At 38.7% G+C, this 26,294-nt stretch overlaps 2 protein-coding genes across 2 annotated transcripts in view; both read right to left on the bottom strand.

The window, feature by feature from the left end:
* LOC310898862 (uncharacterized protein C4orf50 homolog) overlaps positions 1–8,513 on the bottom strand; it is an 82,170-nt gene extending 73,657 nt beyond the window's left edge. Inside the window, 4 exon segments of the mRNA XM_083834454.1 lie at positions 1,547–2,242; positions 4,224–4,362; positions 5,991–6,142; positions 8,380–8,513. Of these exon segments, the coding sequence (XP_083690580.1) occupies positions 1,547–2,242; positions 4,224–4,362; positions 5,991–6,142; positions 8,380–8,406 (1,014 nt within the window). The 5' untranslated portion in view covers positions 8,407–8,513.
* A 1,848-nt stretch (positions 8,514–10,361) lies between these two features.
* Positions 10,362–26,294, bottom strand: part of JAKMIP1 (janus kinase and microtubule interacting protein 1) — a 157,145-nt gene continuing 141,212 nt past the window's right edge. Inside the window, exons 21-23 of the mRNA XM_083834460.1 lie at positions 13,320–13,385; positions 12,046–12,121; positions 10,362–10,499 (exon numbers count right to left, since the gene is read on the bottom strand). Of these exons, the coding sequence (XP_083690586.1) occupies positions 12,071–12,121; positions 13,320–13,385 (117 nt within the window). The 3' untranslated portion in view covers positions 10,362–10,499; positions 12,046–12,070. The remainder of the gene's footprint in view (positions 10,500–12,045; positions 12,122–13,319; positions 13,386–26,294) is intronic.

The following is a 26,294-nucleotide window of genomic DNA, read 5'->3' on the forward strand; positions in this document are numbered from 1 at the left end:
ATTAGTAAACTTTGTGTAGGAGAAAAAAATAACTTTTTACCATGGTACAGCATAGAATGAAAAACACTTGGTTCTATTTCTTGAAGACTTTCTGGATTCAGGCCATTAGTCAGCTGATATATCTTGCTCTCACACCTTCTAATAACTCAACATTTACTTTCTCCCTTTCTGAATATTCTCAAACAAAATAATTCTCCACTACTTATTCTCTGGCTCTGAAAGCCCTCAACCCTCCTGATTTTAGTTGGGCAGTCTCCTCACAGTGTACTAGGTTGTTGTACCTGTGTATGACCCACTGCAAGTCTCTCTAAAAATATCTTAAGCCTGGCTCAGGTGATGTATAAAAATAAGCAACAGCAGTGAGTTCTTCTGCCAAATCAGAGCAGCTAAGTAGAGGTCATCTATGCGCTGCAGAAGGATCTTACCAATCGTTCTCTGGTACACACACACACACACACAGCCCCCCAAAAAAAAAAAAAAAAAAAAAAGTTCCTGGAACTCACTTCTTTGGGATTATAGAGCCAGAAATGGTACCAAATCACTACTTTTGTTAAGATGCGTTCATGTACCAGATTAAAATCTTCTTGATTTCTTCTAGGCTTTTATGCACAAAGGATCCTCTCTACTTTCTCCCAGTCCTGGAATTATTCAATGTGATTGTCCTCCTTCATTAAGGGGGTTTTATTCATGCCCATTACCTCTCAGTTAATTGCAGTTAAAATTGGGATAGTTCTAGGGATATCAGGTCACAATCTGAATGGGATAGCTGGGCATGAGGCTTAACTTATTTCACTTTATTTAACAAATCATCAGACTAAAAATACCCTCTAACCAAGTGCATAAAGAATAAAACCTTGTTTGAGTCCTCTCCATGAAAAGAATTATTCTTTGTCAGCAAAATGAATTGGCAGAGGCTGAATGCGATATTACAGTAAATGCAGAGCTTTCCCATGCAACGCTGGAGTGAACTGCTTGAAGCAAAGAAATCCTATTCAGTGTATTCAGAGCACATCACAATAATGTGGAGCTGCAAACCATCAAATATCTCAACTCACTCCTTGCCATGAATATGGTATCCATCTTCCCTTGTTTTCCATTGTCCAGATCTCACAGCCAAGATTTATTTTCAGTTATGTTTTTTTTCTTCAGCATCCGGGCATGAATAAGATGCAAAAAGTCACCCAACCATATGTGTACTCTTCCTCTGAATGGTGTTCACGAGTCTTAAAAGTTCTCCCAGGCTTTCTTTCAGGTGCCAACTGAGACTTTTTGCCTTGGGCACATCACTTTAAAATGTGAGGAAACAAGATTTGTGAAGTGCCCTCAATGTGCACCTAATAAAAGCAGGGATGCAATGAAACTCCAGCTACTGATTCCAGTCGGTGTGAATTAGACACTGAAGTTCTAATACATCAACAGAAATAAAGGAAAGAAATTCAGGAAGGAAAAAGCCTGTCTTGCATCTCCTTTGTACACCTAATGACAAGTGTAATCTGAGGTGATTCAAAGATAAAAGTTTGTTATACTTCACCTTACATTTACTTACCAGGTCAGCACTGCTGTCTCCATTTTCCAATCTCGTAAATTGTGAGTCCTTTTCTTCCTTCTTTTTTAACTTCACTCTACCTTGATCTTTTAAAACCCTGTTTTCATCCAAAAGGTCTTCCACTTGTTTCCGTAGTTTGATTTCAGATAATTTCAGATTATAAACATAATTGCAAGATTCTTCCAATTTTCTCCTGAGAAAGTCTTCAGTGTCCTGGTAGCACTGGAGTTCAGTCAGCAGGTCTGCCTGTTCTCTTCTGTTGTCCTCCCCTTTTTCCCTTAAGAACCTCAGATTTTGCTGAAATGACTCAACATGGCTTTTCATGTCATGCTCCATGTTTCCAATGCAAGTTTTCAATTCCGTTACTTCCATTTCAGAAAGTTTATAGCCCTGAGTATCAGTGGATGCTGATTCCAGCTTCTGTTGGAGACACTGTGCCATCCCCTCTTCTAACTCAGATGTCAAACGAGCAATATGGGCATTGAGATCTAACACTTGCTTTTCCAGCCTGGACACCTCTCCCCGCAGGTAACATTCCCTTTCTCTCTGCACTGTTGTTTGTCGCTTCTGCTTTTGCTTGTAGTGCTCAAAATATCCTGACTGGCTTTTTACTTCATCTTCTTTTGTCTTCAGCTGCTCCTGAAGCCAATGTAATTTTTCCTTTTGCTTCTTCTCTGACTTTTCTTGGTTTTCAACCTACAATTTCAGTGATTTGCATGGTTAACATCTCAATACCAAATCTCTTCTTCTCTTACCGTTTTTCTTATTTTTTTCTTAATTTTAATTCTGCCTTTTTTTTCTGAGAACTCAGAAAAGTAGCAATATTCAAAAGCCAGTAAAATCCTACATTCAGAGCAAAACTGACCTGTTGTTTTATCATTTCACAGAAATATCTCAGAAGGAAAAACAAAGCAAAAAATACAGGAAGTTTTTAAACACATTCTTTTGCATGTTATACAATACATATTAAATAAAAAGAAACCTTGGACTGAAATTCATACAACCAGCTCTGAACTATACAATAATATATCCTTGACACTGACACTCACACAGCACTGAGATGTTACAGACAGAGAAGCCATGGTTCTTTTAAAGAAAACAGAAGATGCACTTGTAAGAGACCAAGTTTTTTTTTTTGCCCTTTGCCCTTCCCCATACCTGTCATCTGCCAGCTCCTTTTATGAGCTCACGGTAAAAGGAGAAAAGAACAGATGACTGCTGAATCTTTTTGAGAAAGACTTTAGTATTTTTGTTTGCTCCAAAGTGTGCTTGAACGTATAGAGGTGAAAGAGGTCAACGAAAGGCAGAGGCAGAAAAGGCTTTCATGATTCACTCGCTGCCCTTGTTTTGAGCAGAGAAACAGCCACCAGTATCATAGTGCCATTGTGGCAACTTTTAAGCAAGACTGAAGGACAGAGACATTGCTGTATTTCTTCGAGCACTTCTTTGGTCAGTCTTCTTGATCTCTGGTATGTTCCCATCAGAAGTGTTCACGAGCAAGGACAAGACAGGAGGAACACCAGGCTGAAATGCTATACAAAGTCAAGTAGGTGTGGCTGTTATTTAGGTTTATTTAACTGTTGATGGGAACATATAATGAATCTTGAAAAGTACATTTCACTTTTAATCAAAAAAGCAAAGACTACTGCTCATATTCATGAGTTGTACCACATAGTGCTAGTGTCCTGTCAGATTATTCAACCTTGACTTAAAATACTGATAAAATGGAAGTGTATATTATGATAAACTGAATTAAAAGAGATTGTTTCACTGTAGACTGTCCCAGAAGAACATTGATTCCTTCTCCATTTTAATGGATCCATCCAATGAGCTGTGCGAACTAGGGGAAAAAAGTCTGTTGTATGTGTTATCAGACAACAGCCAAGCCTCCTGACACATAAATATTTATTCCTATGTATTTATGAATGCTCAAGAGAACTGAGGGTTTTCCACTGAAGAGCTGATAATTTCAAAATGTGGGGGAGAGGCAGCTGCAAGGGAAGGAAATCAGCAGTAGGAGGTGCCTTGCAATGAGCTTGCTCCATGCACCCTGAAGAGAAAGGCTCACGTAGGACGGGATCTGCAGAGCTGTGACCCACATGACTGCACATCACAGGGAAAAAGGCAAGACACAGATCAGCCTGGGAAGGCTGGAATGGGCTACATGGACCCAAAGCCTAGCAGGAAGATGGAAGTGGTTGCAACAGCAGACGGGGCCCAGCTTGAAAATATGTGAGCAATTCAAGAATCAGATGACAGGCTGAGCAGCTGTGTTTTGTACAGGAACCAGGTTGTGATGGTTGTGTTGTGCTGTTGAGTCACATGGAGGGGGGAGATGGGTGTGTGAAAAAAATTGGTTACTATGATGCCAGAAAGATAAGTCTGACTTTTGGAGAAGGAACAGGTTGACTGGGGAGAAAGAAGGAAGTGAGAGCATATATCCCAAAGATCAAGGGCTCAAATGAAAACAACGTCAGTGCTGTCATAAGCATTAGAGAAACACAAAGTGAGGCACAAACAAAAAATTTTCTTCTGATTGCTCAGGTTATATAAAAAGAGCAAGGCTGAGATGATATATTGCCTAAAAAAAGACAGGTCACTGGAGATGAGATTGACTTATAAATTATTACCATAAAGAGGAGCTAAACTAGGTCATTTGAAACAATATCCTCCTTACCAAGTTCATCAGCTCCTCCCAAATGACTCGCAGTTTCTCTTTAACACGCACATTTGCATTTTCAACCTTGTGCACCTTCACATTTAGCTGATCAATCATCACAAGAAGGGTTTTGTGTGACAGCTCCAGCTCTTTCATCCTGTGATATTGAGAATGAAGATCTTTGCTGAGTAAATACTGAACAGTATAGTTCCAGATGGATAAGCTGTCATCATCAATGCATCTATTTATCCTTATTTTTTCATTTCTTCTCCCAACAATAAAAATAGTAACACATTTGATTGCTACTAATAAACACTTCATTATGAGCAAGAGTCTCGGGGTTTGCACATTTCACTGGAGACTCTCAAAGCTGTTAAAGACAGTGTCTATGTTCATTCTCTCTCTGCTTGTTTAATATGAAAACCATAAGCAAACACATTTACAAGATCAAAGTTCACTGAAGCTTGGCATGTTTTACGAAGTAACAATGGTAAGTTGTTAAGGATAACCACAACTCTGGTCTCTACATGTATCCAATCACAGGATTTTGCCAGGCTCGTGTTTAGCAAACTCAAATTTTATGACAACAGAGAATGCTTTCCATCATATTAACATAACAGGATAAAGATAGAAAACACATCATTAAATAAGTACCTACTCATTTATCAAAGTGAACCTGATGAGGTTCTCCCCATCACTGGCACTAACACAGCCTAATCCAACACAGGTACCGTAGAAAACTTGGCCACATCAGCCCCAAACTCTGCCCTGACTAGAGAGAGTTACTGACTCTGCTTCTGTGTATTTTCCAACAGTTCTGCCTTCCACATCATTCCTTGCCTTGTCTATTTGTGCTACAAACCACAAGAACTTGTGGCACAGAATTGCTTTTCTTTCTACTGGATACCCAAGATACATGAAAACAGGCTTCCTATAACCCAGGCAGGTTTCTCCTGGTCATCTACTCTCCTTGAACTGTTTTCTCGTACTTTCTCTGTTTTGGTTTTAAATAAAGTTCTTCCCATCTCTCTTCTTCCCAAAAATCTTTGTTAAAATAGGCCTATTCCCATGAAAGCTTCTATTCAAAATAAATGAGTAAATAAATAGTTATTTTTATTTTGACAAAAAGCACATTATTAAAACATTTCTGGCCAAATTTCTTGATGAAACAAAGCAATTCAGAAATTATACAAGTAGTCATTTTAAATGCCATTTAAATTTTCTATCCTTTAAAGTCTCTAGCTTTGTTTAGAATAGTGCAATTGCCAGGCATCAAAAACTTGATTTTATTATTCCAGTCAACTACATAATTAATGCTTAATGACATCTTTAGCTACACTAATGATTAGCATTAACATACATGTCTCCATGCTTCTTTTTGAAACAAGGAATTTCTTCTATGCAGCACAAAACTTCAAATTTAAACATAATTACATTTTCCTATTCCAAAATTAACTCTTAAAAGAAAAGTGATATATTCTGCAAGGAGAATTTACACCTTATGAACATTTAAGGATGAAATATCCTGAGGAAGCTCTCTGGTTATGTGCTCGTAGATTCTAGATTGTACTAGAAATCTGATGTAAAAAATTTGAATATTGAATTTCTATTCTGACAGCTACACAAAACATTTATAAATTCATTTTATTAGACACCCTTAAAATGGATAGTCTTTCTTTTTGCTAGTTTTGCACGAATCATTTGACATCCACTAAATTGAGCAAAATAAAGGGTCTGTTTGTCATATAACATTAATTTCAAATGTAAAGAAAGAAATTTATTTACCTATTTCTTAGCATGGAATCTGAATCCATGTAGTCTTCTAAAACACCTTTCAGTTCTTGCTCCGATTTCTCCAGCTCTTTTATTCTGAGGTTCAAATTCTCTTGTTCAGCACTGTTTGCTTGTTTATCAGGTTTGCTTGCATCTTCTAATTGCTGGAAAATCCAGGAAGTATCAATTTTAACATTAAAATTCAGAGTATCATAACCTTCATCACTAAGCATTTTAATACAGTAACAGAATTCTTGTTCTCTCCCAGATGAAGGATCCATGATGAAAAAAATTAAATTCTCAATGTATTACAGTCTAAGCATGCAACGAGTCTAAGCCTCTCTGATGGTCAGATGAACAGTCCTCAGTTCTGAAAACATTTATTATTTATGAGAGAGTCTTATTTCATTAGCCTCAAAGTAATGCAGCATGTGAAACTCAAAGGAGTTTCAGTTTACAATATGAGATCATTATAAAAGATACAATTAGACTAATTCATGAAGGAATTAGGTATCAAACTTTTTAAAAGGGAATAATTTTCTACTAAATAGAAAAGTTGATAAAACTGAGTACTTTTATCATAAAAGATCTTATTTTGGATAAATATATGATATTTTTATTATTTTAAGACAATAGAGGAACTTTCAAACTTGGGGTTTCAAAGTCAAGATGTTTCTTTCTTTTCCTTTACCTATTTCAGCAATAGTTCCTCAGCCCATAGTTCACCTTCATTTATATACACTGCCTTCATTAAAAAATAGGCCAATAATTGACACCAGAAATGCCTTTGCTTTCTCTAAATTTGTATAGGTTTGGAATTGGACCTATAACTGGAGTTTAGCCACCAAGACTGGACCTCTTTGTCACAAAATAATGCAATTATGTTTTCGTGCTTTTGCTTGTTTGTTTGTTTTGTATTTTGTTTTGTTGTCTAAACAAATGCTGGATCTGCAGCACCAAGAAGGAAAAAAAAAAAGTAACATTATTTTGCCACTGAAGAGAAAAAAATAACATCAAATCAGTGCAAAAAGAATAAAAACAGTTCGCTTAGTGCTCCACATTTTGATGGGTGCTATTCCCACCCATGGTGAATTACATAAAATGGTATTATTTTGGCCTATTGTATCACTCTTTGGCTTTATATCAGCTATGCAAGGTCTACTATCTAGACCTGAAAAGATTCAGCCACTCCTCAATCCCTTGAGAAGCCATGATACTTAAAACCTAGTGTGGAAAAAAAAAAGTGTGGAAAGGCAAGCAGAGTACAAATCCATGTACATGGAGAACAAAACCAAAACACTTATGAAGAGCTTCTCTAGACTTACCAGCCCAAGTCCCTCCTTGGTTTCCCGAGACCTGTAAGCATATTCTTTTTTTTTTTTTTCCCTGGCCGGTATAATTTGCCAAAGGGAACAGAATCTTTGATTTTGAGCTCCTTGAGACACTAACATTTTCTCTGTATGTATTATTTGTAAAGTGAATTTGAATAGGCAGCATGCTCCCAGACAATAAGCACCCCTGTGTACTACCACAAAATAAATATATGTAGTAATAGCGGACATTATTACTCTACACATTAACAATTTACAGTGCAAGCTAAATTAATGTGATTTTCAACCATGCCCCAGCCTAGTATATGACTCATAAGCTGAAAAAGGAAAAACTCTTAGTGGTACATTTTGCAGAAAGTAGCCACCACATAAAAAAAGAGAGGAAAGACCAGGCAGGAAATAATCTAGCACTTAAAATCATTACACTGATTTCCACTCACATATTTCTACTGTATGTTCTTGCTTATAAGTGGACTTTTAGTCACTGATATAAATATCATGAAAGTTAATAGAACAGTTTCTAAAATCTTTTCATTTCCCATGATTCAGGAGGTTTCTATGCTGCTCATGCTTCATCCTGAAAAGTACTGAGTACTTCAACATAAGACCAGCAAAACTGTTACAACTGATCTCAGAAATCAGAAACTATCATTCCCTTCTTTGCTTATACAGCTGGGAGAGATTATTTAAAATCTGTGTCACAAAAAGTAATAATCTGGCACAGCATCTTCCATAGACTGAATACAATCAGTTAGTACATTATACCTTAGACTGAATATAACCAGTTATAACATAATACCTGTTCTCAGTTTTATAGTAGATAGCAACATGCAATGGATAGCAAGACTGGAATGCTGCATTCAGTTTTTCAAAACTACAATCCTGCTAGCTGAGGACAGAATAAAAACATCATGAATGTCATGGAAAATTTCACCCAAATCAGCCAGTTTCTTTGAGAAAATTGTCACGTCTGAATTACAATATAATGAAATGCATAGAAGATAATAAAAACTGCTCATACCGCTTCTGCTTTGTAACAAGACCATCTCCTGTCTTTGCTGAGCGCTTACCATTGCAGCCACATGTTGAATGACCATCCCGCGTTTATGCTTCTGGTTCAATTTCCAAAGCAGTGATGAGCAAACATATTTAGTAGAAGAAAGTGTTTCTTCACCAAGTAAATCTAATCTCACTTTCCAATTTCTGTTCCATCACCGGTACCTGGTTCCATTATCCAAAGCTCTGACTATCTCTGGTTATGGTCCTTCTCTTCAGAGTTATGACAAAACTTTTCCATTTGCAGTGAAGACCTCATTTTTCCACATTCTGTCATCACACTGCTAAAAGCTTTAACACATTCTTTAAATGCTTATTTATTTTTGAACAAAACATTGCGAGCAACACATTCTTCTGGGCATAGAGTTTCCAAACTTTTGCATGATCCTTGTGACCGGCTTGATCATTTCTAACTTAAATTGTGCTTTGTGTCAGGAAACAGGATTATTCAGATCCTCACATGAACCGCAATTTGCTGCATCTGACTGAATTAATCTTGTTGAGTGCCTCAGCTCCTTCAGCAGATGAATGACCTTGTCTGGTGATTCTTCATGAAGGCTACATCTCTGATCTTACTTCAGAGTCTAAAATATTATCTGAGACAACTGGCTTCTTTTGAGGCTGCTTCCTGCACCTCCAACAGTGAGATATGCAGTTGCTATGATATATCTGTTCCCTACCTTTCTTTGTGCTGCCTTGATTGTTCTTTGCCTCGTATTATTTTTTTTCAATCATAATTTCCACTTTATCTGATATATTATCATAACCATCATTCCACTCTACATTTGTGTTGGAGTTCAGTGCATCCATGGGAGCAGACTTGTCTATCTGTAGTTTTGCACATAGCCCTTTTAACACAGAGATGATTTTCAAGAAAATGCTTAGGAGGAGAAACTTTAAATATTGTGCTTTTAATATTGTCAGCTTGCCTCTACATTCCAGAAATAATTAAAATTACCTCTTTCTCCATATTGTCTTTCCAGCTCTGAAAAAGCTATTTGCTTTTCTCTTTTTGAAAGAAAAGGCTAACCTTTTTGAATTTTCTAAACATTCTCCACCTTATATAACTCTTTTCAACTTCCATTTTTTTCAGTCTGTACTTCACCCAAAAATTTTCTTGCAGTTCACGTAGTCAATGTCCTTGACTGTGTAAATTCAACTTCGCTGGTTGAGGTTGTGCTATTTTTGCTTCCTGATGGCAAATATCAACCTTCTTTCATGAGGATACCATCTTTTCAAAATATTTCTTTCCAAATACTTCTGTGCTTATCATATTCATTTACACATCAATTTCTTCAAGCCCGTTTTTCTTCTTGACAAGGTAACTGAGCACAGAGTATTATTCATTCTGTTTTCCTGACTTTGCAGTCCATCTCAGAATCTTCTATTCTCCCAGGGCTATTTTTACAAGTTATTGCCTTAATTTTCAAGAAATATTCAAAAAATTCACTTCTCCCATGCAGCTGTTAGCCACTTCAAAGATCTCTCTTAGTTCAATCTTCTATTTTGCCTTTTCTTTAAAACCCATCTCTTCTCCATCTGTGGATTTCCAACTTTTGAAATTAATATCAATTTTGTCACTGTGGGGCTCTAAATCTCTATTTGTTTCCAACTTACGATAGTTTTGTTTTTGTTTTTTGTCTTTTGTTTTTTATTCTGTCAGCTATTTACTATAGAGAACTCATTGTCAAACACTTAGGTTTTTATATAGATATTAAAAAGGAGATTTTGTGTTTGCTGGGTGAAAAGAAAACAACATTTGCTGAAAGCATGCAGAATGGAGACAACGATCTCAGTACTGTAAGAAAACCATTTGGTAGATAACAGTTCACATAGCAGCCAGTAATTGCACTTGTATTTTTTTCCAGTGTTTGATTGGTGCATGAGTGTAAATTCTGTTTAGACTTTTTTTCAGTGTTTATGATGTGCTGGTCCCTATTTGATTATTAAATCATTCCAGCTTGAAGCTATATGTTTAAAAAATCTCTAATTTTAAATTCAAATATTTAGCAGCTTCAAGTATTATGCAAACAGTTTTATGAAAAAAATGCACCAATTTAAAGCTGCTCAATAAATATTTTCTATATTTTTGCACGTGGACTCAGCTGTTCACTCCATAGGTTCTTTTAATAGCCTGTATAACAAAACAAAACAAAAAGAAAAAAAAAATATTCTTCTCAGCTTTAGATAGGCAAAATTAATTTAGGAATAAGTGTTGGCATTCATCCCATCACAATCTCTTCCTAAAAGTTTGATGTTAGCTTCAAAACAACAAGAACCAAAACTATCATCAGTAGAACCAAAACTACCATCCCATTTCTTCAAACACATCTTTATAATCATATGCTCTTTTTAAAATTTTTATGTTGTTTATTTTTATTTTTATATTTTTACAAAAGTAAGGCAAAATCAAAATGAAGGGTTAAAAAACTGTAAAAAATATAGCTGAATTTCACCTAATTTTCAATACCCATCTAATAATCAAAAGAAAGCTACTGCACTTGTAGCAAGTCAGTAATACTTGCATTATATTATACCCACCAGCATCTACCATTGTTTCATTTCAAAACATAAAACCTATGCAGAAAATCTAGTAATGGAAGACCTGAGCCAGTTCCCAAGAGGAACTGAATAGCAGGGCTTACCAGGAGCTGAATAAACTTGTAAAAGAGGCCATAATACAGGACTGACTTTTCAGAAGTACTTGCAGTCTGGGCAGAAGATAATACAGTTTCAGGCTTAATATAAGGTAAATATAATAGCTTTTTTTGGATTGACTGTTGTCATCATGCTTCATCATATAGTATTTGACAGCAGCTTATAAATGTGTTGATTGAATTGATCACAATCTCTTACCATAAGCAGTTTCCATGAATGTAATTCAAAACAGATTTCAATGAAGAAAAAGTATTGAAAACATTCAAAAGTAAAAATATTGCATATTTTCAGGTTTTTTTTTTTTTTATAAAAAGACTACATAAATCTTCTATAGTTTTAAATCATATCTTAATCTTCTGTCAGTTAGGTTGTGGAGCTATCATCCTCACTGAAAGGCAGCATGCCACTTACATTGCTCCAGGGAAGAGGGCTTGGACTGATTTTGTCTCTAACCTGTAGTTCCTTCCTGTTCTGTGTGAAAGGTAAGCCTTTCTAAGTCTTTAGCTATAGCTATTGCTACAGCTAAAGAAATTCACTGTCTTTTGCATTGAGCTGAAAGAGTCAGCACGCTGTGGAAGGGGTAGTGGGAATGATGGTTGTGTTTGAAGGGAGACACATGCAGATTTCTTAGTCTCATCCTTGCTATATTGCATGGGCACAAAGAAGGTCAGTCATATTCCAATTTTCTTGCATGACAGAAGGTACGATCCTATAGTAATAGCTGAACTTTTAGGTTAAAATGTACCCACTCTACAGAACTGAGAAGAACCCATTGTAGTTCCAGCAGTCAATATCTTAGAATGCAAAATCATATCTTGTTGAAAACTGAATGACCTTCTGCAGAAGCCTAGGAAGCTAACTGAAGGCATCCAATTTGGATCTTAAAGGTGACTCTTCCTCTATGTGCAAGGAAAATCAGTAAAGCCTTCCCAGAGTATCAGGGTCTTACATAGATGATTCTTAAAACATGGCAAAATCTAGGAGTTAAAAATTGAGTACAAAACAATATAAAGAATACCAACCACACGTCTTGGCTCAGTTGTGTCATCAAGGCCACAGAATGAATGCTAGTGAAAAAAACAAAAAAAGGAACAAAAACTATAAAATAAGATCAAAAGAAAATGAGGAAAAAAAGAAAAGAAAAAAGATGTAAGATATGTAATATGAAATCCGATGACATAATTTTACAGCAGTTAGTCTTACAGCAATATTAATTGAGTTGATTTGAAAGAGAGACACAGTATACCAATCTTACTCTGAAAAGAGGGTACAAAAAGAGGGTACAGGGTACAAAATTCAGTATTTGAGGGCAACATTTGTGGATTATGTAAACTTCATAAACATCAGGCTTGGCTCTGTAACTTAGTCAAGCATGTACTTATAATTACATTTGTGAAAGCTTGCCTGAATCAAGACTTACCCAGCCGAGGGCACAAGCTAAATGTAACTAAAAGGGCAGAGAATCAGTTATGAGAAAATCATGAAGTGTTTAAATGGCACTTTTTCCTCATATATTGGCCGGAAGAACAAAACTGAGATTTTACATTATTGTTATGTATAGCGTTCGGAAGCAGGACAGTTTGTTGAAGAATACATAGGGCAAAAATACTGCCACCCTTATTTTCTGATTTGACAGAATTTTACATAAAACTTAAAAATTGAATACATTCCTAGGGGCGAATAAGAAGCCATACTCATGACAAAGTAAGTATAAGTGACCCGCTGCCCGTAGCTACAACCAGCAACAGGCATTGGATATACAAACTGCTGCTCCTTCAAAAGAAAGGATTTCCCTCCACAAGCAATCATTGTGTTCAGTGTCAGCGGCAAGTAGATGCCAGTCTCTATCCACTGACATATTAAACCTTCAAAAGACCAATGAAGTAGAAGTGTATCACTCATTGATTCTCTGACAACAAAAATTTCCTTCAGGCAGTCAAATTCAGAAAGAGATTTAATCTCAAGGAAAACAGTTAAATATGATACAGATAGAAGGAAGTCCTCCACCCAACCAGGAGTAGAAGGATATCAGAAAATGATGAAGCCTTGAGAGGTCTCCTGCTAATGCAACATTAAGGTAAAGAAAACATTATTCATTTTAACTGATTACCAGTTTTCAGTTCAGTTTGTGGTTACCTCATTTAATACAGTACTGAACTTCAGATTTGATGTTTCTTGTATTAAAATAGATCTCCCGATATTAGGTTAAATACTACTAACATCAAAATAACTGGGAAAAATAAATTGCTGAGGGGAAGGAGGAGGGAACATTGGCATTGCCCAGGCATTTATTTACCTTTTCCTCAATTTCTTTGAGTTGCCTCTTTTGAAGTTCTATTTTATCTTCTAGTTCTCGAATCCGCTGAAACAAAAAAGTGAAATAGAACTTATAATATCTACTTTAAAAAAAACATATGAATCAAAATTATATGAAATAAATTAAAAATGAAGAGAACAAATGCCCATTATTAATGTAACACTTCCTGTTCAGTTATATTGGACATGCTGATGGCAGGATTGCTCCATGTTTCAACAAAACCATAGCATTTTAAACAAGATGCACCTTCAGGCCATCATGTTTACTATCAGGAATTCTAATCTCACCACTTGTAAATTGTAAATTTAACATATATAAATAGATAGCACCACAGTTCCAAGTACAACACAACTACATGCTCTGCAACTCCCAGAAGTTTTTCTACTACCTATACAGTCAGCAGATGATACTATTACATTTCATTGTAACTCTCTCTTTTCCTATAAAACATGATTATGCTTCTGGCATGTTTATGCTATACCAGAAAAACAGATATACCAGCACACTTAGATTTTCAGGTCACCACCAAGATGCCACTCAGACGTTTAAACCCACAGATTCACAGATTTCTCTAGGTTGGAAGAGACCTCAAGATCATCGAGTCCAACCTCCGACCTAACACTAAGTACTCCACTAAACCATATCCCTAAGCTCTACATCTAAACGTCTTTTAAAGACCTCCAGGGATGGTGACTCCACCACCTCCCTGGGCAGCCCGTTCCAATGCTTAATAACCCTTTCGGTAAAGAAGTACTTCCTAACATCCAACCTAAAACTCCCCTGTCGCAACTTTAGCCCATTCCCCCTCGTCCTGTCACTAGGCACGTGGGAGAATAGACCAACCCCCACCTCTCTACAGCCTCCTTTCAGGTAACTGTAGAGAGCGATGAGGTCGCCCCTGAGCCTCCTCTTCTCCAGGCTGAACAAGCCCAGCTCCCTTAGCCGCTCCTCGTAAGACTTGTTCTCCAGACCCCTCACCAGCTTGGTCGCCCTTCTCTGGACTCGCTCGAGCACGTCCATGTCCTTCCTGTAGCGAGGGGCCCAAAACTGAACACAGTACTCGAGGTGCGGCCTCACCAGAGCCGAGTACAGGGGCACAATCACTTCCCTCGACCTGCTGGCCACACTGCTTCTTATACAGGCCAGGATGCCGTTGGCCTTCTTGGCCACCTGAGCACACTGCTGGCTCATATTCAGCCGACTATCCACCAATACTCCCAGGTCCTTCTCGGCCAGGCAGCTTTCCAGCCACTCATCTCCCAGCCTGTAGCTCTGCTTGGGGTTGTTGCAGCCCAGGTGCAGGACCCGGCACTTGGCCTTGTTGAACTTCATACAGTTGACCTCAGCCCATCGCTCCAGCCTATCCAGATCCTCCTGCAGAGCCTTCCTGCCCTCGAGCAGATCGACACACGCACTTAGCTTGGTGTCATCTGCAAACTTACTGAGGGTGCACTGGACGCCCTCATCCAGATCATCGATAAAGATATTAAAGAGGACCGGCCCCAGTACCGAGCCCTGGGGGACTCCACTAGTGACCGGCCTCCAACCAGATTTGACTCCATTCACCACAACTCTCTGGGCCCGGCCATCCAGCCAGTTTCTAACCCAGCGAAGCGTACGCCAGTCCAAGCCCCGAGCAGCCAGTTTCTTGAGGAGAATGTTGTGGGGAACGGTGTCAAAAGCCTTACTGAGGTCAAGGTAGACCACGTCCACAGCCTTTCCCTCATCCACCAAGCGCGTCACTTGGTCATAGAAGGAGATCAGGTTCGTCAAGCAGGACCTGCCTTTCACAAACCCATGCTGACTGGGCCTGATCGCCTGCTTGCCCTGCAAGTGCCGCGTGATGACCCTCAAGATAATCTGCTCCATGAGCTTCCCCGGCACTGAGGTCAAACTGACAGGCCTATAGTTCCCCGGGTCTGCCCTCCGGCCCTTCTTATAGATGGGCGTCACATTGGCTAGCCGCCAGTCAACCGGGACCTCCCCCGATAGCCAGGACTGCCGATAAATGATGGAAAGCGGCTCGGCCAGCTCCTCCGCCAGTTCTCTCAGTACCCTTGGGTGGATCCCATCCGGCCCCATCAACTTGCGCACATCCAAGCTCCGTAGTAGGTCGCCAACCATTTCCTCATGGATAGCGAAGGCCACATCCTGCTCCCCATCCCCTTCCACCAGCTCAGGGCACTGGGTGTCCGGAGAACAATCGGTATTGCCGCTAAAGACTGAGGCAAAGGCGGCATTAAGCACCTCAGCCTTTTCCTCATCCTTAGTAACTAGGTTTCCCCTCGCATCCAGTAAAGGATGGAGATTCTCCCTAGTCCTCTGTTTCGCGTTGATGTATTTGTAAAAGGATTTTTTGTTGTCTTTAACGGCAGTAGCCAGATTGAGCTCCAGATGAGCTTTGGCCTTTCTAATTTTCTCCCTGCACAGCCTCGCTACATCCTTGTAGTCCTCCTCAGTGGCCCGCCCTTTTTTCCAAAGATTATAAACCCTCTTTTTTCTGCTAAGCTCCAGCCGCAACTCTCTGTTGAGCCAGGCCGGTCTTCTTCCACGCCGGCTCATCTTTGGGCACGTGGGGACGGACCGCTCCTGTGCCATCACGATTTCCTTCTTGAGGAGCGCCCAGCCTTCCTGGACTCCTCTGCCCTTCAGAACCGCCTCCCAAGGGACTCGGCCAACCAGCGTCCTGAGCAGCTCAAAGTCAGCCCTCCGGAAGTCCAAGACAGCAGTTTTACTGGTCCCCTTCCTGGCCTCGCCAAGAATAGAGAACTCTACCATTTCGTGGTCACTCTGCCCCAGACAGCTTCCGACCACCACATCTCCCACCAGTCCTTCTCTGTTTGTGAAGAGAAGGTCTAGCGGGGCACCACCCCTGGTAGGTTCACTGACCAGCTGCGTCAGGAAGCTATCTCCCACGCTCTCCAGAAACCTCCTAGACTGCTTTCTCTGTGCCGTGTTGTGTTTCCAGGATATGTCCGGGAAGTTGAAGTCCCCCACGAGGACAAGCGCCGACGATTTTGCAACTTCTGTCAGTTGCCTATAAAACTCCTCATCCGTCTCCTCATCCTGGTTCGGCGGTCTATAGCAGACCCCCACCAGGATGCTAGCCTTGCCGGCCTTCCCACGGATCCTAACCCACAGGGATTCAACCTTATCATTCCCAGCCTGGAGTTCCACAACATCAAAAGATTCTCTAATGTAGAGAGCCACGCCACCACCCCTTCTGTGCTGCCTGTCCCTCCTGAAGAGCCGATAGCCAGGCATTGCAGCACTCCAGTCGTGGGAGCGGTCCCACCACGTCTCTGTGATGGCAACCAAGTCGTAGCCTGCCTGCTGCACAATGGCTTCCAGCTCCTCCTGTTTGTTACCCATGCTGCGTGCATTAGTGTAGATGCACTTCAGCTGGGCCATCGCCTTCTTCCCCGGCCTAACCATTGTTTCCCCCGGCACAGCTCCAACAAGCCTTGTTTGAGCCCCCTCCCCCTTCTTACCTAGTTTAAAGCTCTCTTTAAAACCCATTCCATTACCATGACCATCTCCCACCAGAGTTAGAGGGAATGTCTCCAATGTATCTTTCCCTATTTGAACATCCTACTTATTTCCACCCACTTCTTTCCTTTTTATAAATTCCTTTAAAATATCTATATATTCTTCTTATTATTATATTTTGGGCTTCTAGACTAAGAGGATGTATTTTATTACACTATTAGCATATTGAACTTCTTACAGATTTTATGAACTAACTTCATAGTTTTTTTTTATAGGCAGAAACCTGGGTCCTCCCCTGGGAATCAAGGAGAGACTTTATAATCTATCAGCTTTTTTTCAGGATTAACTACCTGATGTTTGCCTGGCCTACAAAATTAAGGTTATTAGCAGTTCATGAACTTTGAAAGGGAAATTATCATCTAGTCTAACTTCTATGCACAGGCCAATAAGTTTAATGTAGGAGCTGTGCACCACTCCCAAATTATTTTATTACTCCCAAATTCTTTTGAACAACATCTCTTTCAGAAGAGCACCCAGGCACTACTTATAAATCGGTGTGATTAACTGACAACTTAATAGTCAATCATCTGCATTCAAGTCAAAAACCTCTGATGGTGGGAAATGCCCCACACCCATGGCAACCCACAACAGTCCCAACAGCAGCAGTGGATCCACTGACGGCTCAGTACTGCATTGGGAACCACAGCGCATTGGGAATCGAATCTGGAATTACCCCAAAGACGAGGTACATCCACCCCACAAGGTCACCTTGCCCAGGGCATGCTACTCTCCACCCAAATATTGCAGGCAGGTCACAAGCAACAGCTTTGATATTGTTGCTGCCGTTTTTTGAAGAAAAGACTTTGCTTCAAGGATTGTTTTGCACATCGTGCAGTTGGAAGAAGTTAATCAGCCCCTCCCCTGTATCATGCTGCATTGCTCAGAGATTTCCCCAGATAATACAAACGCACAAAGCAGATTACCCTCATGTGACACAAGTGCATGCAGCCTTGCTGACAAATGCCTGGAGCACAGCTGTATTAATTTCACATTCCCTCTATTACATCTGAACTGATTTATATTTCTTTTACTCCCTGCTTGAGGTATGTCTATCTCTCAAGCACTTATTTTCATATGCTGTATGTACCAGAAATATTACAAGAACTGTAAGAAACCACGGGATGAGAAATAGGCAGGTGTCTCTGAGAAGTCTGGTCCATCAGGTTACACTCCTATTTCCCTCCCACTAATTTACGTTCTGCTGATTCCTGCTTACAACCACATCCCACATGCAAGTGACAGACTTCTATATTCTGGGGGTCCCGCCATGCTCTGTGACAAAATCTGACCATAGTGAGGTAAGTGGAGAGAAATAATAATTTTAAACACCATTTTCACCTTCAAGATTTATTGTGTGAGCTATTGCTTCAATATGTGCTGAGAAAAATGCCTGCAGAAAAAAAAAAGAAAAAAGTCCCCAAATATCTGGTGGCTTCCTCACCTCAGGGTTTTGAGTAAGTGTTCTTTTATAAAAGAATATTTTAATTAGGATTAGATAGCTTTTTTCAGATTAGGGAATTCTGTTAATTAAGTAAAAATTGAGATGTTATTACTCCCTTATGAATTTTTAATCCTTTCAAAAGATACCAGCTACTCAGTTATTCTCTTCAGCTATTAAGAAAAGTTCTAAAAATAAGGGCTGAGATTTCTGTTTTGCAGTTCTCACCTATAACCTGTCATAACTGTTAAACTTGGTGAGACTAAAGCAGAGAGCAGTTTTATGGTGAAAAAAAAATTACACTTTGCTAAGAATCAGTTTAAATACAAAGATAACTTAGGAATCTAAAGGGAATACACATAGGCTTGCATTTCTTAGCAGTGAAAATCCATCTACATAAAATCCTCAAAATGACTAGGTCTATGTCGGTAGGGCAAACATACACAGGGTGGATATATCCCATGGCGCAGAATTTGTTCTAAAATTTAACAGTGGGCTGGAATTTTCCACCAGGTATAAGAGCTTGGGGTTGTTTACTTGCACTTGCTTACTTGTGTTCCCCTGGAGTGTGGTAGGAAGATTATCCAGGGGGATGAAGTAGGCGTAACTATTTCAGTCAATACCCTGTCAGCACTGCCAGATAACCAGCCTAGTTCAGCTATTTATATATCCTGAAAAATCTGACTGTTATCTATTTCCATTTAACTGCAGACATGACTTTAAAAATATAACAATGCAATGTATTAACAGGAAAAACAAAACAGATTTACATCTATGTACAGTAGGTAACATAAAAATCATTATTTTTCCCCTTTGTGCCTCTCTGTACTTATAGCATTATCTTGATCACATAAAGATAATAATTTGCAGAATATGACTTAAAAATATACATAAGCTACATAAAATAAATATAGCTTTAGCAAAGAGTATCTTCTAGAAGCAGCAACAGATGTTCCTTAGTCAAGAGTTATATTAGACCACTGAGAAGGAAATTATACAAAAATTTCACATCCTAATTAAGACTAAAGGCAGGACTGCTTGAGTTTCAATATAAGCACTTACATCTTTATCTTCTCTTCCTTTTATTTGCAAGTACTATTAGCAATCAAGAAGCTGTGGACTCACTCTTAGGTCTTCAGCACCTGATGAGTTGCTTTCAATGAACTCTGATTTGTTTATGTTTGCAAAAGCACAACTGTGACAACAAATCATGCAGAGATATTTTATTGTTATCAAGAAATTCTACCTACTGTCATGCTTCAGGGCACAAATTGACGATCAGTAAGTCAAGCTTTTCCTACTGTGTCATATAGAGGTATAACTATTGCACTCTAAAAGATCCATTCAGCTCTAGCCTTGAAAAAGTTTTTCAGGAACCTCACAGAGTAAATCCAGTGCATTTTCAATAGAACAGACTGCGTGAGGAAGCCACAAAACCTATGGTACCCTCCTGTCAAAACACTGAGAAGTCTTTGCTGAGAATAGACCCAAAGCCCATTGTTTTACTTTATAATTATTATTATTATCAGAAAGGGACAGAAGACATGGGTAGACAGTCCAACAGCATGACAGTGTTTACGTTTCCAGTAACACCCCCAGTATTTGGCCACGATCAGAGGGAGGATCAGGGACAAAGTGCAGCAGTGTTCTGCTGGGTTCCTACGGTTAATAGCTGCCCATTAGTCACATGAGTGCACCTTTTGGGGACTGGCAGGGTTGATGAGACACTGTGCTGTCAAGTCACGAAGCCATACAAAGGAATGACTGTAGGCAAACAAAGAGCCACAGTCAGAAACAGTGTAACGGGAACGTAACCGTGAAAGAGATGCTTGGATTCTTAATGCTGCCCACCTCGCCTGCATTCACATCCAACCTGCCAAAATAATGAATACAAATCTGCCATTCATTATATTGCAATAGCAAATAAAAGCTCACAAAACTTCAGGATGATGGATGGGCAGATCTGTGAATACTCCATGTCACTACTTCCTCCAGACAGAGGTCTCCTGAGGTTTGGAAAGAAGGCTGGCCGAGCATCCATTTTAGTAGGGAAAGCACCTACTTGACAAATCATACTTCCATGAGCAATGAAGTTTGTTGCCACTTCTGGGTAGGTGCTTGCAAGCAGCCAGAAAGCAGTAGGGCCTGCTGCAATGCCGAGCTAACAGCAGATGGCTCTGCCAGCCAGGCTATGCTGGAACAGCAAACGAAGCTCATTTAGCAGTGAGGCTCATCTTTAAAACCATTTGCATTTCCAGACAGCCATAGAAAAAGCAAACTGAAGACGGACAATATGTATGCCTTACTTATCACTTAAGTGCAATTTGAACAGACTTCTAAGATCCATTATAAATTATTTTTAGGAGTAATTATATATACTTTAGCAAAAGCAGATGGCACTCAGCCCCATGGCACTCACCCTAAAGGACAAAAGGCTAACAGTTTGGTAAGAGAGAGAGCGTCCAGAAAGCTGAGGCAGCGAAAGCATACATTTTCTTTGGAACCCTGTAGTTTAGTGATAGGCATACGACTGAAAGGTTGCTAAAGCACCCCAACAAGGCACTATTTATGATATTAATTAACTGAACAGAGCCGTAAAAGGGAACTTTAACATCAGTCAATTCCAAGTGTATGAAGAGAGTTCACTGACTGCCTTGGTCATATACTGCCCTTCCTCTCCAGTTCCATGCTTGGAGAGCTTCCAAACACAAAGGGCTGTCAAATTGCCCCAAAACAGGAAATCAAATTTTTTCTCGGCACAAGCTTCCGAATGCACAGAAGATTCCTCCCAAATCTCATAACTGTCGTTTCCTTTCACCTCATGATGGGAAGTTCATCTTTCTGGGAAACAGGATGTATGTCTTGAAGTGCAATCATTCACTTAGGCAATTATTTCACTTTTGTAAGTTTGGATGGCAAGTGTCGTTGCTGTGCAGCTTCCAGTACTGGTAGGGAATTTTTGGCAGTAAACTCATACTTTCTGAGGTAACAGAGAGATGAGATACCAAGATGGGAGTACGTAACATTACTGTACCTAGCTGGCTGCTGCAAAGCATAGCCAGTTCCATGATGCCTAATTACTTTGGTGACAACACTTCATGAAAATAAGTAGCCAGCACAGATCTGAAAAGGGCATACAAGTGGGTTTATGCAGCATTATGTCAGGGCTAACATGAGGTTCCAGAAGCAGGGTGGCTGGATAGCAACTTCAGAATGCACCAAAGGATGTCCCTGCATTTCCGATCAGTTCAGAGGTCTCTGCACCCACATCTCAGTTTTCCTAAGAGCTGGATATTTTTGCTAGAGATAATGGTTGTTTTCCAAATACACCCGAACTCAGCAAAAGGCTAGATAACACCAGATGCAAGTTCGTTATTGTCAGGAATCCCATAGGTACAAAAATAATAGTTTTAAAAACTGAAAAAAAAAAAAAAAGGCATTGGGTTCCTTGCAGACTGTTCAAATCAGAGACGAGGTCTAATAGAATGATGTTAATGCATTGTTCATGGAGAACCAGCTAGATATGCTATGTACTGACTTCAAAAGGGAATTTACGTACTAATTTCAAAAGGGAATTTTCTTCGGTTTTTAGTATGGTCTAACTCCCATGCCTATACTGCAGCTTCAAGGACATAAACATCTCTGGACCATCTGAGGAATTAAGGTTTACGTGAAATGCAGCAGCAAGATGATGGATACGTGCCTCAGAATATTCCTCTGCTTTCAGTAATAGATAAATTCCAATAGCACTGGCTTCAAAAACTCAGCTTGCATTAAGGATCAAAGAAGTACAAATAATGAAGCTAGTAGTGAAAATGATAACATTGCACTTCGGTTACTTCTTATCATTGAACGCTTTAACAAAAATGAAAAAAAAATGCTCAATTAGAAAAAGCTGATTACATTCCCACACTGTACACATGAAGTATGTATGTGCAATTGGTGTTGCAATAGCAATCCATCTACATTAAGTACCATTTCCATGAATATAGTGCCCATTCGAAAGGAGCACTTAATAAATGCAAATCCTTCCGCTGAGCTCAGTGAGCCCTGGACTGCAGTCACTGAGCCATCATTTTTTTCTTCTGGAGGTAATAAATCAGCCCAGTAATGATTTGTCATCATTTTGAGAGTTTGGCATCACAGGAACTTCAGCTTTACAAAGAAAGATCTCAGATGTAAAGAATTGCTTCTAAGATCCTAGGTTCAAATTTTTCTTACCAACTACCCAGAATGTGGGGATTTTTCTTTTACAATACCTCCAATTCCTATGAGAAATGTACTATGCCTCTCTACAATTACGCAGTCCATTCCTTGCATTTGGGTATTTTACCCTATCTCACAGTTACCTTCCTGGTAGCAAACAGATTCTGAGAATTCTGGTGTTTTCTGCTTTTGGACAGTGATGCACACTGCCTAGTATGCACTGAATGCACACTAGATGAAATGGGACTTCTTTATTTAAGCCCTTTGTCCTCTCCAATTCACTCATGGCATTAGCCAGCCATTCACAGTTCTGAACAACATTTTGGATGGTTTCAAGTCCTCAAGGAGCTTTGCCAACTGAGGAAAACGCTACAGGAAAGGAACTTCTGTGGCAAATTTCAGCTGCTGAAACAATGACACTTCATCCTTCTTTTAGTATCCAGCTGCAGGACTTATGTTCTTGTTTTCTAGATAATAGTGTAAGTTAAGGGTACATATGAACAAACACATTGTTTTACTGACAGTGACACCAAGAAAATGAATTTATTTGCCATGCTACTATAATTGTGAAAACACAAGAGCATACTATACAGGGGGCATAGAAATCACCTTAACAGTTCCTGTGACTCATTCTTATTGGATTTACACTCATCAGCAAATCCAAGAAAACAATTTGATAATTTTAGCACAAGGCAGACAAAGAAGGATTTGCTAAGCTGCTTACAGCCTCGGCTCTGAAATGTCTGAAAGGTTCAGGTTGATATACATTTACAGAATATGCACCATGAATGGACTATATCAGACATGAAAGATGTTTCAAAACATCTTTCAAAACAAGATGTTTCTTTGAATCCAGCATGTGATCAAGAATGTATCTAATTCTGCAGCAAAAGTTAGCAAGTGAAATATTTTATCAATCCAACATAGGGAAGAATCAATATTGCTTCATTATATCACTCTTTTAACCAGCACCTCAACGATATTAGGACACAGGTATGTAAGATATTTAATAATGTGAACAGCATAACTATGTTATATGTATAAATTTAAACAAAGATGAATATAAACTGCCATGCCTTTAGATATTATTTGAATCACTTAGCTGATGGATAAAATTCCTTAATGAAATATAAATATATGTATTTAGATCTAATGCATTTTAACAGCTGTTTAAAAGACCCTACTGTGCTTACAATACGATTTACATGGGTAATTGCTAGATGAATTTACTCAAGCTGTTGTATCTGCTACTGTAACAGGCCTGGACTCAGGAATCCAAATGCTCCCTTTAGTCCCATATTCCTAGAATGTGATTTTGCATAATGAACATAAGGAAATGAGCAAACACATTGTAACTTCAATAGCTTAAGCTATTTCTGTTCCATCTTGTTTTACTTTATGATTAAAAACTTACTATAAATTTCAGACATTTGAATATAATAATAATACCTCATTTTTGGATATACTATACCTCTCTGAATCTCACCAAGATATTTCTTTAGAAAGCAGGCAAAAACTTCATTCTTTTCCATGTTCTGTAATCTCAACCATGATAATCCAATTAACTGTTACTGAAGTAGGAGAGTTGTTCTTGTTAATCTTTATTATGCATTTGTAATTTCTTTATTTGCCTTCCTGAGGAGAATGAATCTTTTAGCAGCTCCACTGATGCATCTCAGCATGAACATTAATATGTATTCAATTACATTGGTCCTAGCAGTAAATCAGTGAATTTTATAAATGCATTTCAATTAAAGTAAGCATTTATTATTAGCTGATACTGAATGATTATTTGCATGTGAAGATATGGCTTAATATTTATAAGTAAGCTTGATCTTTATTTTTTTATTTTTTTCAGCACTGAGAGTCTTTGAATTTATGCTATGATAAAACTACATCCTACATCGATAGCTAGCAGCAGAAAGAACTGCTCATTTCATTAGGGAAAAAACAATAATTAAAGCCATATGAGCATTATATCTATACAGAAAGGCTATTCTAAGTCTATGGGAGCTCAGAGGACAAAACATGTTCAGTATATGAAAATTGACTGCTTGTCAGTCCAGACTCTTTATCTAGTAGATAATAAGAATAATAAAATTAATATTAAAAACTATAATATTTATTTAACATTACATTTAGAATATTTTATATTCTTGTGTTTTTGAATAGCAAATTACCATTTAAATAATTATATGTATGAACTGTGCATATGAAAATACATTTAGTCTCCACTTCTGTAACAGACTTCAGTATACTTTTTTTTTTTTTTTAATTACCTTTTCTCAACTCCCACTAAGAAACACAGGGCATTCAGGATTTCAGATGAAAGGATTTCAGCATTCAAACTTCAGATGAGAGTCTGAATCACACCTCTTTAAGGACAAAAGGAGAAGACTTTTCAGATATACCTGGTATATCTGGTATTCAGATGTATTCAGGTATTGGACCAGCCCTGCTATCATCCCTTATGCAGACAAGTAGCATTGCTAAGGCAGTTAGCAAAGCAGAGGTGATTTGATCCGAACCCTAAATATACAGAAAACATATATAAGAAAACATGGTAGGATAGATATATAAAATTACTAAAATTAACTCTCATTTATCATGTCATCTGTGGGAAATCACCAAAGTTTATTGTACTCCTGTTGTTATAGCAGCAACGATGGCTTGAAAGACTCAAATTCACTCCTGCACTATAAATCAATACCACAGGTCAACTATGATTAACCTAGTCATGATATACTTGATGACTGTAGATTACAGTTAGATACATATGGTATCTGATGCCCTCAAGAGCATTCATGAATATCAAAAATGCACCATCACCAGTAATCTATCATATACTGAACAGTCAACATTTTGCAACTGCAAGCATTAGAAAATGCAATAAAAGATCCCTGGTTGCCCTATGGATTCCTCTTTGTGTACAGCTGCATGCAAATAGCTGGGGATGAACTTTGCTAGCACCATAACACTTTAGATTTAAAATTAAAGCATCAAAACAGATATTGTCTATAAAGGGTTAGAAGTAAATTGTCTGAGATTTTCCCCAACTACTGTTGTGTAAGTATCCTCAGTAAAACTTACACCTACTTCCTGAATTCTCTGAAAAATCTGTGGGCTTTTGGCCAAGCCAAGCTCTGTTTAGCACAAAACAATGTGCCAAAGAGGACAAATGGAAGACAACACCTCCTCATGCCGATCAGCACGGTATGCTGAGCTTAACATCCTCTTCTAATTCAATAAAGTAAGCTTTCATCTCTTTGTCTCTCTCCAGAGCATTCAGAGTCTAACATTAAGCCTTAATAATTCTCCCTGGGTGACAAAAAGATGGTCTATCAACCATAACAGATTACACAAAAAAGAGAAACAGGGCTGCTGTATTTATCCAAGCTTTACCTGAAATCAGTAACATATCAAGCAACAAATTTCAGGTTCCTACTTCACATGGGCAATTAATATTTTAACAAATTAATGTTTTAAAATGAAGGTTTTCAGCAAAAAACCTATAAAACAACAAAAGCATGTTTTCTGAATGGCTCAGAATCTGATAGAAACAGTGACATCCAACCCTATGGGACTGTGAGCAAACTGCTCCCCCAGACATACCAAATGATAGCAATGTGAAAAATTCATTCTGCCTATGAGAGTGTGTGGAGAACTCAGGGAGGAATTGCATCCACCATAACTTTGCTTGATCTATTAGCAGTAAGAATGTAGCTCCTTAAGACAGAAAAAAAAAAAAAGGAAAAAAAAAG

The sequence above is a fragment of the Anser anser genome (genome assembly GCF_964211835.1).
Source record: "Anser anser genome assembly, chromosome: 4".
In the NCBI taxonomy this organism is placed as follows: Eukaryota; Metazoa; Chordata; class Aves; order Anseriformes; family Anatidae; genus Anser; species Anser anser.